This window comes from Helianthus annuus, chromosome 15, assembly GCF_002127325.2.
Source record: "Helianthus annuus cultivar XRQ/B chromosome 15, HanXRQr2.0-SUNRISE, whole genome shotgun sequence".
NCBI lineage: Eukaryota > Viridiplantae > Streptophyta > Magnoliopsida > Asterales > Asteraceae > Helianthus > Helianthus annuus.
The window spans coordinates 4,960,959-4,973,224 of NC_035447.2; the positions used below are offsets into that span (position 1 = coordinate 4,960,959).

At 36.2% G+C, this 12,266-nt stretch overlaps 2 protein-coding genes across 2 annotated transcripts; both read left to right on the plus strand.

The window, feature by feature from the left end:
* The first annotated feature begins 1,101 nt into the window (after positions 1-1,101).
* Positions 1,102-9,362, plus strand: LOC110910251 (apoptosis-enhancing nuclease). Its single transcript, XM_022154943.2, has 7 exons — positions 1,102-1,268; positions 4,024-4,175; positions 4,986-5,119; positions 5,887-6,101; positions 7,343-7,549; positions 8,150-8,230; positions 8,996-9,362. Exons 1-7 carry the CDS (start codon positions 1,228-1,230, stop codon positions 9,243-9,245), a joined length of 1,080 nt encoding a protein of 359 aa, XP_022010635.1. The 5' UTR covers positions 1,102-1,227; the 3' UTR covers positions 9,246-9,362.
* Positions 9,363-11,239: 1,877 nt separating this feature from the next.
* LOC110913180 (caffeic acid 3-O-methyltransferase-like) lies at positions 11,240-11,581 on the plus strand. Its single transcript, XM_022158028.1, has one exon. The coding sequence runs from the start codon at positions 11,240-11,242 to the stop codon at positions 11,579-11,581; it is 342 nt and encodes a 113-aa protein (XP_022013720.1).
* The last annotated feature ends 685 nt before the right edge of the window (positions 11,582-12,266 follow it).

The following is a 12,266-nucleotide window of genomic DNA, read 5'->3' on the forward strand; positions in this document are numbered from 1 at the left end:
CCTTTTCGAACCAAGCTCACACCTACAAAGGCTCATCGAACTCGAGCCTTGTCGACTTTTTTGCGACTCCAACGGCTAATGTCACCAGAATTTATATGTCGAAAAATGATAGGACAAAGTTAAAGATAACTAGAAATGCCCCATTATATATACAATTAAAGATATATAATTTCAGATTTATGTGGTCTTAGAACTTGAGGGATTGTAATTGATATGAAGTAACGATAGTGGATCCTTGTGTATGAAGAAAATCAAAACACTAACACCATCTAAACGACCAGAAAGTTTTGCCAACCATAACCATCAGGATAAACATACATTTTCGTCCACATTTGTTTTGTTTTTTTTTTTTTTTTTCAAAATGTATCATTCTAAAGAGTGGTGGAGCCACAAATTTTTTCATGGGTGTTAAAAATTTTCCAGTTTCGAATGTTTTCAAGAGATTTTAGATTTTTGATATGGTTTGGTTTAGATCGAGTCATATAATAAAGATGAGTCGCTTATAGGTGTGTGAAAACTAAAAATAGATTACATAGGTCCGAAGTTGCTCAAACAAGAGGCCTATGGCATTTGGGGGTGGGAGGGGGGGGGGGGTGTCACTACGGGTCCACCCCTAAGTCTAAACCAAAGAAACCAATAATTAAAAAAAAAAACAAAAACTATAACTTATTTGGTTATATACGCCATATGGTCTAGTTCTCGTTCTACAATTCGAAAAAAATCTCATCTACCTTGTTTCTAGATTCTACAATTCGAAAAAAATCTCATCCACCCACCCACCACCACCCACCGTCCACTTCCACCACAACCGTCCGTACACCACCACCAGTTTATTTTAGAGGTTTACATACATTAACAAAACAAACAGCATCCTTATTGTAGGTTTGATCTACTTCTTCTACGGATGTGGTTCGCTGACTGTTTACCTCTTAAAAAACAATTATAATTTTAAATACTAATAATTTCCAAAAAAAATAAAATAAAAAAACCGTGAAACCACCAAAAACCGAGCTTTCCAACTTTTTTGTTTGACCAGTCGGGTCGGGTTTAATATCTTGCAAACCCATTTCAATCACATCCTCCTCTTCATGACCTCATCTCTGCTCTGATTAGTGTGCGTGCGTGCGTCAGCCATTACCAACCTAAACCTCCTCTTTATTCATCCAAAAAAAACCCTAACTTCACCACTGTTTACAGCGATCTATCTGCGGTTGTGTTCTCGCTTAAATGGAGGATTTGGATCCGAAAACCCTAATCATCACTACAAGGTTTTATTCTCCTACATTCTTCATCTTTTAGTTACTGATCCATACATCAAACTTTTATAATTATAATAATCATTACTTACATGTGCTGCTTTTCACTAGCCGGGCTTGGTTATTATGTTAACGGGTTTTTTCTTTTTCTTTTTTTCTTTTTTTTTTTAAGTAAAATAATTGTTTCATTCTAATCAAGTTGGCAGGCGGTAGACGTGCAACAAATTACGGCCGCTTCTGAATAGAAAACCGTAACCTACTAAAAACAAAGCATCGCCCCTTGTTCATATACTGATGGTATATAACAACAAAAATAATATTTTTTAAAATAAATTTGGGTTATAATTTATTTATATTGAAATTTGGGTTCTAGCATAAGCGGAACGAGTCAAGCGTACCTTCACGCTGAGCTCATTCACAAATCGAGCCGGCTCTGCTCAGCTTGTTTACAAACAAGCGGATTTTGAGAAGTTGTTTTCGAGTAGCTTTGAGCCTAGAATTTATAATGTATAAATATAAAAGTTTGGGTTGTACTTGTGGGTTATTATTTATTTATATTAAAAAACGGTTGAGGCGTGCGCCTCAAGGCGAAACACCCAAAAAACGATTCTGAGGATTGTACGTGCGCCTCAGAGGGGCTGAGGCGCTAAAAAGGCTGCGCCTCAGGGGTTTCTGATATATGTTTTTGACTTTTTGTGTTAATTTCAAGCAATTTATGTCTTTGTAAATTACGTTTTTAGCCCCTGTGGTTATATCACTTTTACTATATTAGCCCAAAATAAGAATTTTTAACATATCTGCTCCCATGGTCTCTATAACTAACCATTTTGGCCCCTAAGTCTATAGATCATGGGGGCCAAAATGGTTAGTTATAGAGACCATGGGGGCCAAAATGGTTAGACTTAGGGGCCAAAATGGTTAGTTATAGAGACCATGGGGGCAGATATGTTAAAAATTCTTATTTTGGACTAATATTAAAAGTGATATAACCACAGGGGCCAAAAACGTAATTTACTCCTTTTTTTATGTGTGTTTTTGATGAATTTAGTTAGTATTATTAGTTTTATAAGAATATAAGATATATACTTTTATATTTATTTTTTAATTACGCCTCGGTTCGGCTCGAGGCTTACGCCTCGTGAGGCGAAGGGAAAGCGCCTCGAAACTCATTTCCGTTTTTTAAACCTTGTTACAAACCAAGCCTGCTCAGCCCGGCTCTTTTACAAATGTGTGGCCTGCTTTTTGAATAGCCCTATGTTTCTGAATTCACAAGGCTATGTTGCCCATAAGTCTGGAAAATATATTAAGATCTAGTAAACTTGAAATAGGAGCCCCCAAACGTTGAACTTTGCTAACAAATCTGCCTGTTCTAATCAATGTCATCATCATCATACTCAGTACATCCCACCAATAGCAAAGCTAAGGTAGGGTTTGAGGAGAGTAGATGTAGACAGCCTTACCTCTACCCCGTAGGAATAGAGAGGCTGCTTCCAGTGAGACCCCCGGCTCGGTTGTAGTTTTGTATCAAGCCTTGGACCTAAGACACATAACACTCAAACAATCGGGGCAGAGAATGATTGGTGCATATACCCCCGTGTCTTTCAGCTATCAACGTCACCACATGATGCATGATTACCCATCCGCCTGTTCTAATCAATGTGTGTTTGTTATTAGTATCCTTGTTTTGGTAATACTCGAGAGATAAGAGTTAATTACTGTTTTCGTCCCTGTGGTTTGTCAAAAATCACTATTTCAATCCATTAGTTTAAAAATTGCGATTTCAGTCCCTGTGGTTTCACTTTCGTAACCATTTCAGTCCCTATGGTTTCACTTTCGTAACCATTTCAATCCATTTAATCTGTAAGTACATGGACTGAAATGGTTACGAGGTGGACTGAAATGGTTACGAAAGTCAAACCACAGGGACTGAAATCGCAATTTTTAAACTAATGGACTGAAATAGTGATTTTTGACAAACCACAGGGACAAAAACAGTAATTAACTCGAGAGATAATTATCACGTTTACTGAGCATTGAAGAAAGGTTCATAACATAAACGCGAACAAGCACCAAAGATTTGATTTGGGTTGTGTTTATATCTCAAATGCGTTAACTCGATTAATTCAGCTAAAAGGGTAACTTATCAAGTGGATCAAACGGTTTAAAAAGTCATCCAAAATCTATTTTTAATGCGTACAATCTCCTAAATCATTTATTCAAAGATTAGATTATGGTTTTCGTTATATTGTTTCTATAATCGTAATTAGCACATTCATTATTTACGATAAGAAGTTAATAAAGTGGACAAAAAATGAGATTACTGATTGTTTTAACACATTCACTTGATGTTAACTTATGCTAGATATTGCATTTGTTTTTCTTTGAGTTAATTGCCATTTTAGTCCCTGTGGTTTGGGTCATTTTGCCAGTTTAGTCCAAAGGTTTCATTTTTAACATCTGGATCCAAAAAGGTTTCATCGTTGCCATTTTGGTCCAACTGGCTTAACTCCATCCATATATGTTAAGTCTGCCAAGGGTATTTTAGTCATTTCATTTTTCTTTTTATTAACCCTTTATGGCTAAAATGACTAAAATGCCCTTGGCAGAGTTAACAAATATGGATGGAGTTAAGTCAGTTGGACCAAAATGGCAACGATGAAACATTTTTGGATCCAGATGTTAAAAATGAAACCTTTGGACTAAACTGGCAAAATGGGCCAAACCACAGGGACTAAATGGCAATTAACTCTTTTTCTTTTGTCATCAGGCACAAATGTGCGGCTTGTTTTCAGCAATTTAAGAAAAAAGAACACCTTGTTGCTCACATGAAGAAATCCCATCACTCTGTGCATCAGCCGAAATGCGGCGTTTGTCAAAAGCATTGCAAATCATTTGAATCATTAAGGGAACATATATCTGGTATGATAAAACATTTCATATTTAACATTAGAGGAGGTGCTTGCTGCCCGTTATGAAAACGGGTCAAGTTGGGCTGTGTGTTACTATGTTAACGGGTCAAATTGAAATTTTAGTTGGAAGTATACTTGGGTTATACGGGTCCAATGGTTTAACTGTTTGCACATAACACTCCCAATATTGCTTTTTTTAAACTCTTAAGCATCTGGATCATGATTTTGATATTAGTTATTGTAACATATTTAATGTATGAATGGGTCGAACGGTTTAGAAGTCTCGGATAGCACCTTCAGGCCTCAAAATTGTTTTGTTAAAAAAAGTTACAATATTTTAATAATAGTTTTGTAACATATCGGATATATTAATTATGACTTAACTACCATTTTTGTCCCTGTGGTTTATCCAATTATGCTATTCCACGCCAAATTATAAATTTGTACCATTTCCGTCCCTGACATTCTTGAAACATGCAAGTTCCGTCCAAAAACTAACGTCTGTTATGCCAGTTTCGTCCGTGCGGTTTGTCTAGTTATGCCGGTAGGTTTTAACACACGTTAGTTTTTTGGACGGAACTGGCATGTTTCAACAATGTCAGGGACGGAAATGGTACAAATTTGAAATTTGGCCTGGACTGACATAATTGGACAAACCACAGGGACGAAAATGGCAATTAACTCGTTATTATTTATGAACTTCGGGATCCCCTAAAATACTTTTTTTTTACCTAAACCAAACCCTCTCATTTTCCACGTGTACTTGTTCATAAAAGTTTGATTAATTCTATATTTATGTTTTTTTTTATGAATCATGTAGGTCCATTAGCTAAGGCTCAGTGTTCAAGTATATTCTCTCAATACGGTTGCCAACTTTGTATGAAGGTTTTCGAGAGCCCAATTTCTCTTGGTGAACATAAAGATCAATGCATCTTAACAGCCCCTGATTGCCTTGTAAGTTGTAAGCTTATTCGACTCATGTTCTTATCAAATGGGCCCATCGGGTTGTGTTTTATATCTAACAAGGCCAAACACGTAAAAAGAGATTAGCTGAAAAGCAATGTTTTGAAAACCGGACCGGCTGGTCGATTCGGTTCCGGGGAGTTTGGCCGGTCCAGTCCGGTCCACCCTGTCAGACCGGATTTGAGTAGGACCGGCCAGTTGGCCCAGGAACCGGCAGTCAGACCGGAGAACGGGTGGTCAAACCGGATTTTGTTTAAGTTTTCCCAAATTCACCGTATTAGTTTTTATAATATCTACGACATAACCCGTTTCTTACATCTGATCCGACAGATTCGACCGGCCCGACCAGTGGGCCACTAATAAGACCGGTTCGATTCCGGTCCGTTCCTAAAAACATTGCTAAAAAGTAAAAAGGTCAGACGGGCCAAAAGGTATATAGTCAACCAAGTTTTATTAATTTTTTTTTCTTTTTTGCATTACTAAGACACTAAACTTTATTAGAAGAACCATATCGATATAATTGCCCCTTATATAATCATAACTAACAAACCAGTTTTTAACGCATATAAAAAGCCTTTATGTTTTTCGGGTCAACTGAACTTGGTTTGACTAATTCCAATCCCTACCATAGTCCATAAATTACCCATTTTTACATGAAGTCATGAACGTGTCTGATCCGTTAATTCTACCATCTCTAGTACCATTAAGTATTAAGCAATTAAGATACGTTCCGATATATTTATGTTAATTTGTTTCAGGGAACAATAAATATTCCCTACATAGAGTATGAAGCGTTACAAGATGTAAACTATATTGATAAAGATCTTAAAGCGGTTGCCGTCGATTGCCAAATGGTTGGGTGTGGTAGTGATGGATCACTTGACCAATTGGCTCGTGTTTGTCTTGTTGACGAAGAAGAAAATATAATATTTCACACTTATGTGGAACCTCAAATATCTGTCACCGATCATAGGTAATTTTGTATAAAAATGTGTGTGTGTGTTGGGGGGGGGGGGGGTCTTGTTCTTTTAGAATTAGAAGTCGCATAAAGTATGCTTAAGCGCTTACAGCCTTCTAAGTTGTTTCTTTTAAAAAAGTTGGATATTTGTTTTAATAACACTATTAATTATGACAAATGCTTTGACGGGTCAACCCGCTTCGCCTTAATTTACCTACGAGTTAAATGCCATTTTAGTCCCTGTGGTTTGGGCCATTTTGCCAGTTTAGTCCAAAGGTTTCATTTTTAACCTGTGGGTCCAAAAAGGTTTCACAGTTGCCATTTTAGTCCACTGGGTTAACTTCATCCATTTTTTCTGTTAACGAGAAGGCCAATTCGGTCATTTTATATGGCTGAATTGCCCTTTTAGTTAACAGAATTACATACAAAATGACCAAATCGGCCTTCTCGTTAACGGAAAAAATGGATGAAGTTAACCAAGTGGACTAAAATGGCAACTGTGAAACCTTTTTGGACCCACAGGTTAAAAATGAAACCTTTGGACTAAACTGGCAAAATGACCCAAACCACAGGGTCTAAAATGGAATTTAACTCTTTACCTATTGACAAACCTTCCCCAAAAATTCTTTTTTCTATTTGTATATAAGACATGGGGTGGCAAATCCAACCCAGTTGTATGGAAACGGTTTCTTTTAGGTTAAACGAGCCAAACGTCGCTTTACATGTATTTAAATGCTCACAATGTCCTAAAATTGTTTAAATTTTAAAATAAGAGTAAATTACGTTTTTGGCCCCTGTGGTTATATCACTTTTACTATATTAGCCCAAAATAAGAATTTTTAACATATCTGCCCCCATGGTCTCTATAACTAACCATTTTGGCCCCTAAGTCTAACCATTTTAGCCCCCATGGTCTCTATAACTAACCATTTTGGCCCCCATGATCTCTAGACTTAGGGGCCAAAATGGTTAGTTATAGAAACCATGGGGGCAGATATGTTAAAAATTCTTATTTTGGGCTAATATAGTAAAAGTGATATAACCACAGCGGCCAAAAACGTAAGTTACTCTTAAAATAATTATGTATACCAATAGTAGAGCTTTTGTAATCATAAAGTTTGAATCATTTACAAAATTCGTAACCGACAAAGTGTTGATGGGTCAGCTTGACCCGTTAACTAGCACACCAGTTTTCGCACTTCTATCTGTAGCCGTCAATCAGGGTTACGTATCATTGATGTTACATGAACTTTCAGATACGAACTAACCGGCTTAACCGAAGAACATCTAATAGATGCCATGCCACTAAGGAAAGTACAAGAAAAGATATCTCAAATTTTATATAACGGAGAATCAATCGGAAAAGCAAGGTTGGATGGTGGAAAAGCTAAACTTCTTGTGGGTCATAATTTAGAGCATGATTTGGATTGCTTGTTAATGAGTTATCCTGACAAATTATTAAGGTCAGTTTTTTTTTTTTTTTTTTTCGAATTCAAATACTTTACTGATTCATAAATATCACCAACACAACATATTGCTGTTCTTCATATTTTAGTTTAGGAAAAATTACAAGTTTTGTCCTTTATCTTTATACCACTTTTCAGGCGGTGTCCTTTTTAACGAATGTTGACAGGCGGTGTCCTTTACTAGGTATTTTGTTGCAAGTTTAGTCCTTTACACCCAACCCAGTTAAAAAACCCTGTTAATTGTTGACATGCGGTGTCCTTTACTAGGTATTTTGTTGCAAGTTTAGTCCTTTACACCCAACCCAGTTAAAAAACCCTGTTAATTGTTGACATGCGGTGTCCTTTATTAGGTATTTTGTTGCAAGTTTAGTCCTTTACCTAGGTAGTTTGTTGCAAGTTTAGTCCTTTACACCCAACAATTAACAGGGTTTTTTAACTGGGTTGGGTGTAAAGGACTAAACTTGCAACAAAATACCTAGTAAAGGACACCGCCTGTCAACATTCGTTAAAAAGGACACCGCCTGAAAAGTGGTATAAAGATAAAGGACAAAACTTGTAATTTTTCCTTTAGTTTAACAGCTGATTTTTTCTGTGCAGGGATACTGCAACGTATCGTCCGCTAATGAAAACTAATTTGGTCAGTCACTCTCTCAAGTACCTCACTAAAACATATTTAGGGTAAGTTGCTTTAATTCATTTTTTAGTGTTTTTTCGCCTTTCATTCAAGCATACATTCTAGCTTAGTGTTTTTTCGCCTGTGTTCACATGTATTTTTGACCCCAAGCTTATTTAAAATGACACATATAGTTGGAGTTTATTAAGTGAAAGCGGTTATTTACTTGTTTAATCTACTAATTAACCTATAAACGTGTTATCTTAGTACAGTTAGTCATTTAATTCGTTCACTATTATGATATGCTGCATCTGTTTTTCAAAGATATATTTGTTAAAAGAGTAAATTACGATTTTGGCCCCTGTGGTTATATCACTTTTACTCTTTTAGCCCAAAAAGGAATCTATTAACATCTGATCCCCCAACGTCTTTTTTTCTAAGCCTTTTGGCCCCCAACGTCTTTTTTTCTAACCCTTTTGGCCCCTAAAAATAAATGGATGGGGTTAGTGTTAGGGGCCAAAAGGGTTGGAAAAAAAGACGTTGGGGGCTCAAATGTTAAAAGATTTTTTTTGAGCTAAAAGGGTAAAAGTGATATAACCACAGGGGCCAAAATCGTAATTTACTCTAGTTAAAATAAATTCTGGAGTAAATTACGTTTTTGGCCCCTGTGGTTATATCACTTTTACCATATTAGCCCAAAATAAGATTTTTTAAATTCTGTTTTTATAACTTTCATATTGCAAGACTGAGCTTTAACCAATATTGCAAAATGTAATATGTTGCATCTGTATCTACATTTTAAACCCTTTTTACCAAATTTATGTTTTCAGGTACGATATAAGGTTAGGGACACACGACACTTTTCAAGATTGTGTATCGGTAATGAGACTATACAAGCGTATGCGTTCTCAAGAACATCAAGATTACAAAACTGCAACATCATGCACCAAACAAAACCTTATTTTCGACAACGGAACATCTAAGGATCTTGAGAATATGTCCCCAGATGAACTCTTTCAGATTTCGACACCAAATTATCAGTGCTGGTGTTTGGATTCTCGACCACGCGATCCACCATGAGATTGCGCGACTTTTATTGGTGATTTTTAGAGTAAATGGTTTAGTAGATGTGACCCCTAGTGTTACTGGTGAAGATTTTCTTGATTGTTAATATATGCTAACATGTTTTTTTTTTTTTTTTTTTTTTTTTTTTTTTTTTTTTTTTTTTTTTTTTTGTTGGGTTTGGTATAATGAAACAAGATAACATATATTAGTGAAGAATTTAATAGACATATATTGTCCTTAGTTCCTAAATCTTTCTATTTTCAGGTGGTAAATTATGTTTTTTTAGATATCCCAATAACAGTTTTTAGAGTAAATTATGATTTTGGCCCCTGTGGTTATATCACTGTTACCTTTTTAGCCCAATTTTTTTTAACATCTGAGCTCCCAACGTCTTTTTTTTCTAATCTTTTTGGCTCCTAACGTCTTTTTTTCTAACCCTTTTGACCCCTAACATTTAATGGATGGGGTTAGTGTCAAGGGCCAAAAGGGTTAGAAAAAAAATGTTGGGGGCTCAGATGTTAAAAAATTCTTTTTTGGGCTAACAGGGTAAAAGTGATATAACCACAGGGGCCAAAATTGTAATTTGTATAGGAATTGGATTTGGAATTTAAACATTCCAATTGGAACTGGAAATTGTTGGAATTGGAATCTCAATTCCATTTTTGTTGTGTTTGGTTGTCAAATGAATTGGAATCCATCATCCCGGCACCCACAACCACCAGCTCGGGTCGAAACTGTTCGCGTCGAAACGGTTCGGGTGGAAGCGGTTCGAGTCGAAATGGTACGCGTCGAAACGGTTCGATTCGAAACGGTACGGGTCGAAACGGTTCGGATCAAAACCAGTATGGGTCGAAACGATACGGGTTGAAACGGTGCGGGTCGAAACGGTCGAAGATTCCAATGAATTTACTTTAATTCCTTCACATATAGGAAGGATTTTGAATACCTTTAGTTAAAGGAATTTGAAGAAATTCATGCCTAATTCCAATTCCATTGTCAACCAAACATATGCAGATTGGAATTGGGATTCCAATTCTATCAAATTCTGTGAACCAAACATTTTAAGAGATGGAATTGAAATTCCAATTCTCTTAAATTCAATTGAATTCTCGCGACCCAAACACCCCCTAAGAAGTTAAATATTTTTAGCAAAAGTTCCGCTCTTTTTAGAAGATAAGCTTTTCTTAGAACATCAGCCCATATAGTTTACAACGGAACTCGAACATTCGACTTCTGTGGAATTGGCTAAAGCACTTATTTGAGTCGTTAGACCAAAGACCTTTTAATGGGTTAACTAGATGGGTGTAAATTAAATAGGCACATGCATAAAAGTTTAAACACTTATTTCACTCTAGAGTTTGTTGCTTAAGAGCTATCTAACTACAGTTGTGTATTTGTGGAGCATTACTTTTCTTTCCCCTAGGGACTATCCGAGAACGAAGTGCCAAAGTTGGGGACTGTAGGTGTAATTTTGAAAGTTTTGGGACTAAAGGTGAAAACGAGGTATACCACAGGGACTATCCGAACACTTTTCTCAAAAAGTTAACACTAGTTATTGATAATAGCACAAAATTGTGACACCATATAAACTTTAGGGTGTGATAAATATACCCAAGATAAAGATTAATATACCCAAAAGTCAAATTTAGTAATGATTAACTACTTTATTATATTATTTTATTATAAAGTTAAAGTAATAATTATGTTTTATTATAAAGTCAAAAGTAATAATTATGTTTTTTATCTTATTTTATTTTATAATACTTTTTTGTACTTTACGAAGTTAAAGGAGATGATCTGCAAGTTACCGTAAAAAAGAACGAAAACTCTAATTTATTGATAATTATACATTTGACTTTTTGCTCGTGTACAACTTGTAATATATAAAGGGTTACCACATAAGTTATTTGCTGCAAACAAAACACAAGGCAAGAGTTGTGTGAAAATGGGTTCAAACGAGGAGCACCTATGTTTACGCAATGCAACTAGTTACCTCCACATCATTGACCATGGTGCTAGCGACTGTAATCAATCTCAAGGTCCTAGAGGCTATAGCTGAGGCAGGGCCGGATGCCAAACTCACGGCTCATGAGATTGTGTCTCGTTTATTGATCTCTAACCAAGATGCCCTAGACATGGTTGACCGAATGCTTCGTTTGCTTGCGAGCCATTCAATAGTCACTTGCACCGAAAGGGTACATGAATCAAGGCCGGTTCGAGTGTATGGACTCACACCCGTTGCCAAATACTTCATCCCGGATGACGACGGAGTGTCCTTAGGTGCGGTGTTGGAGCTTGCACAAGACAAGGTTTTAATCGACTCTCGGTATGTTCATTCTATAAAGAGATAAACCCAAGCCCCGGCACAAGTTACATAAAGTTCAAATATTCAAATTATAATATAGACAAAATTGCATAAAACAACCTTTATGTTTGCTCCAAACTGCACTTTATACATTTCACTATGAAATCAGTAAAAACCAACCTTTATGTTCATGTTTTGTTACAGTTTCAACCTTTAACACAAACGACGTTTATTTTTCTGGTTAAATTACCTCACATGCTTTGCATGTGAGGGCTTTTTCGTCATTTTAGTTATATTTTTAATAATTTTTTGTTTTTTTAAATATTCCATTGATTACTCACTACTACTTAGGAGACATCCCACTTACAAAGTGACAACACCCCTAGTCACATCTCTCGCACACACACACCTGTTACTCATACCCATGTATCTATTTTCTTCTTCCCAAAAACAACCCACACACTGCACACTTAGAGAGAGAGATGGCTAGTTAGAGAGATTGGGATGTATGAATGCAGAGAAGAAGATGATGAAATATTGATGTTGAGGGCAAGATGATGGGGATGGTGGGGCTACATTAATTATAATTTAATTTAGTAATAAAAAGACAAAAATGAAATGACAATAATACCCTCATATGCATTGCATGTGAGGGGGGTTTAACAAGAAAAACAAACGTCGTTTGTGTTAAAGGTTGAACCTGTAGCAAAACATTAACCTAAAGGTTGGTT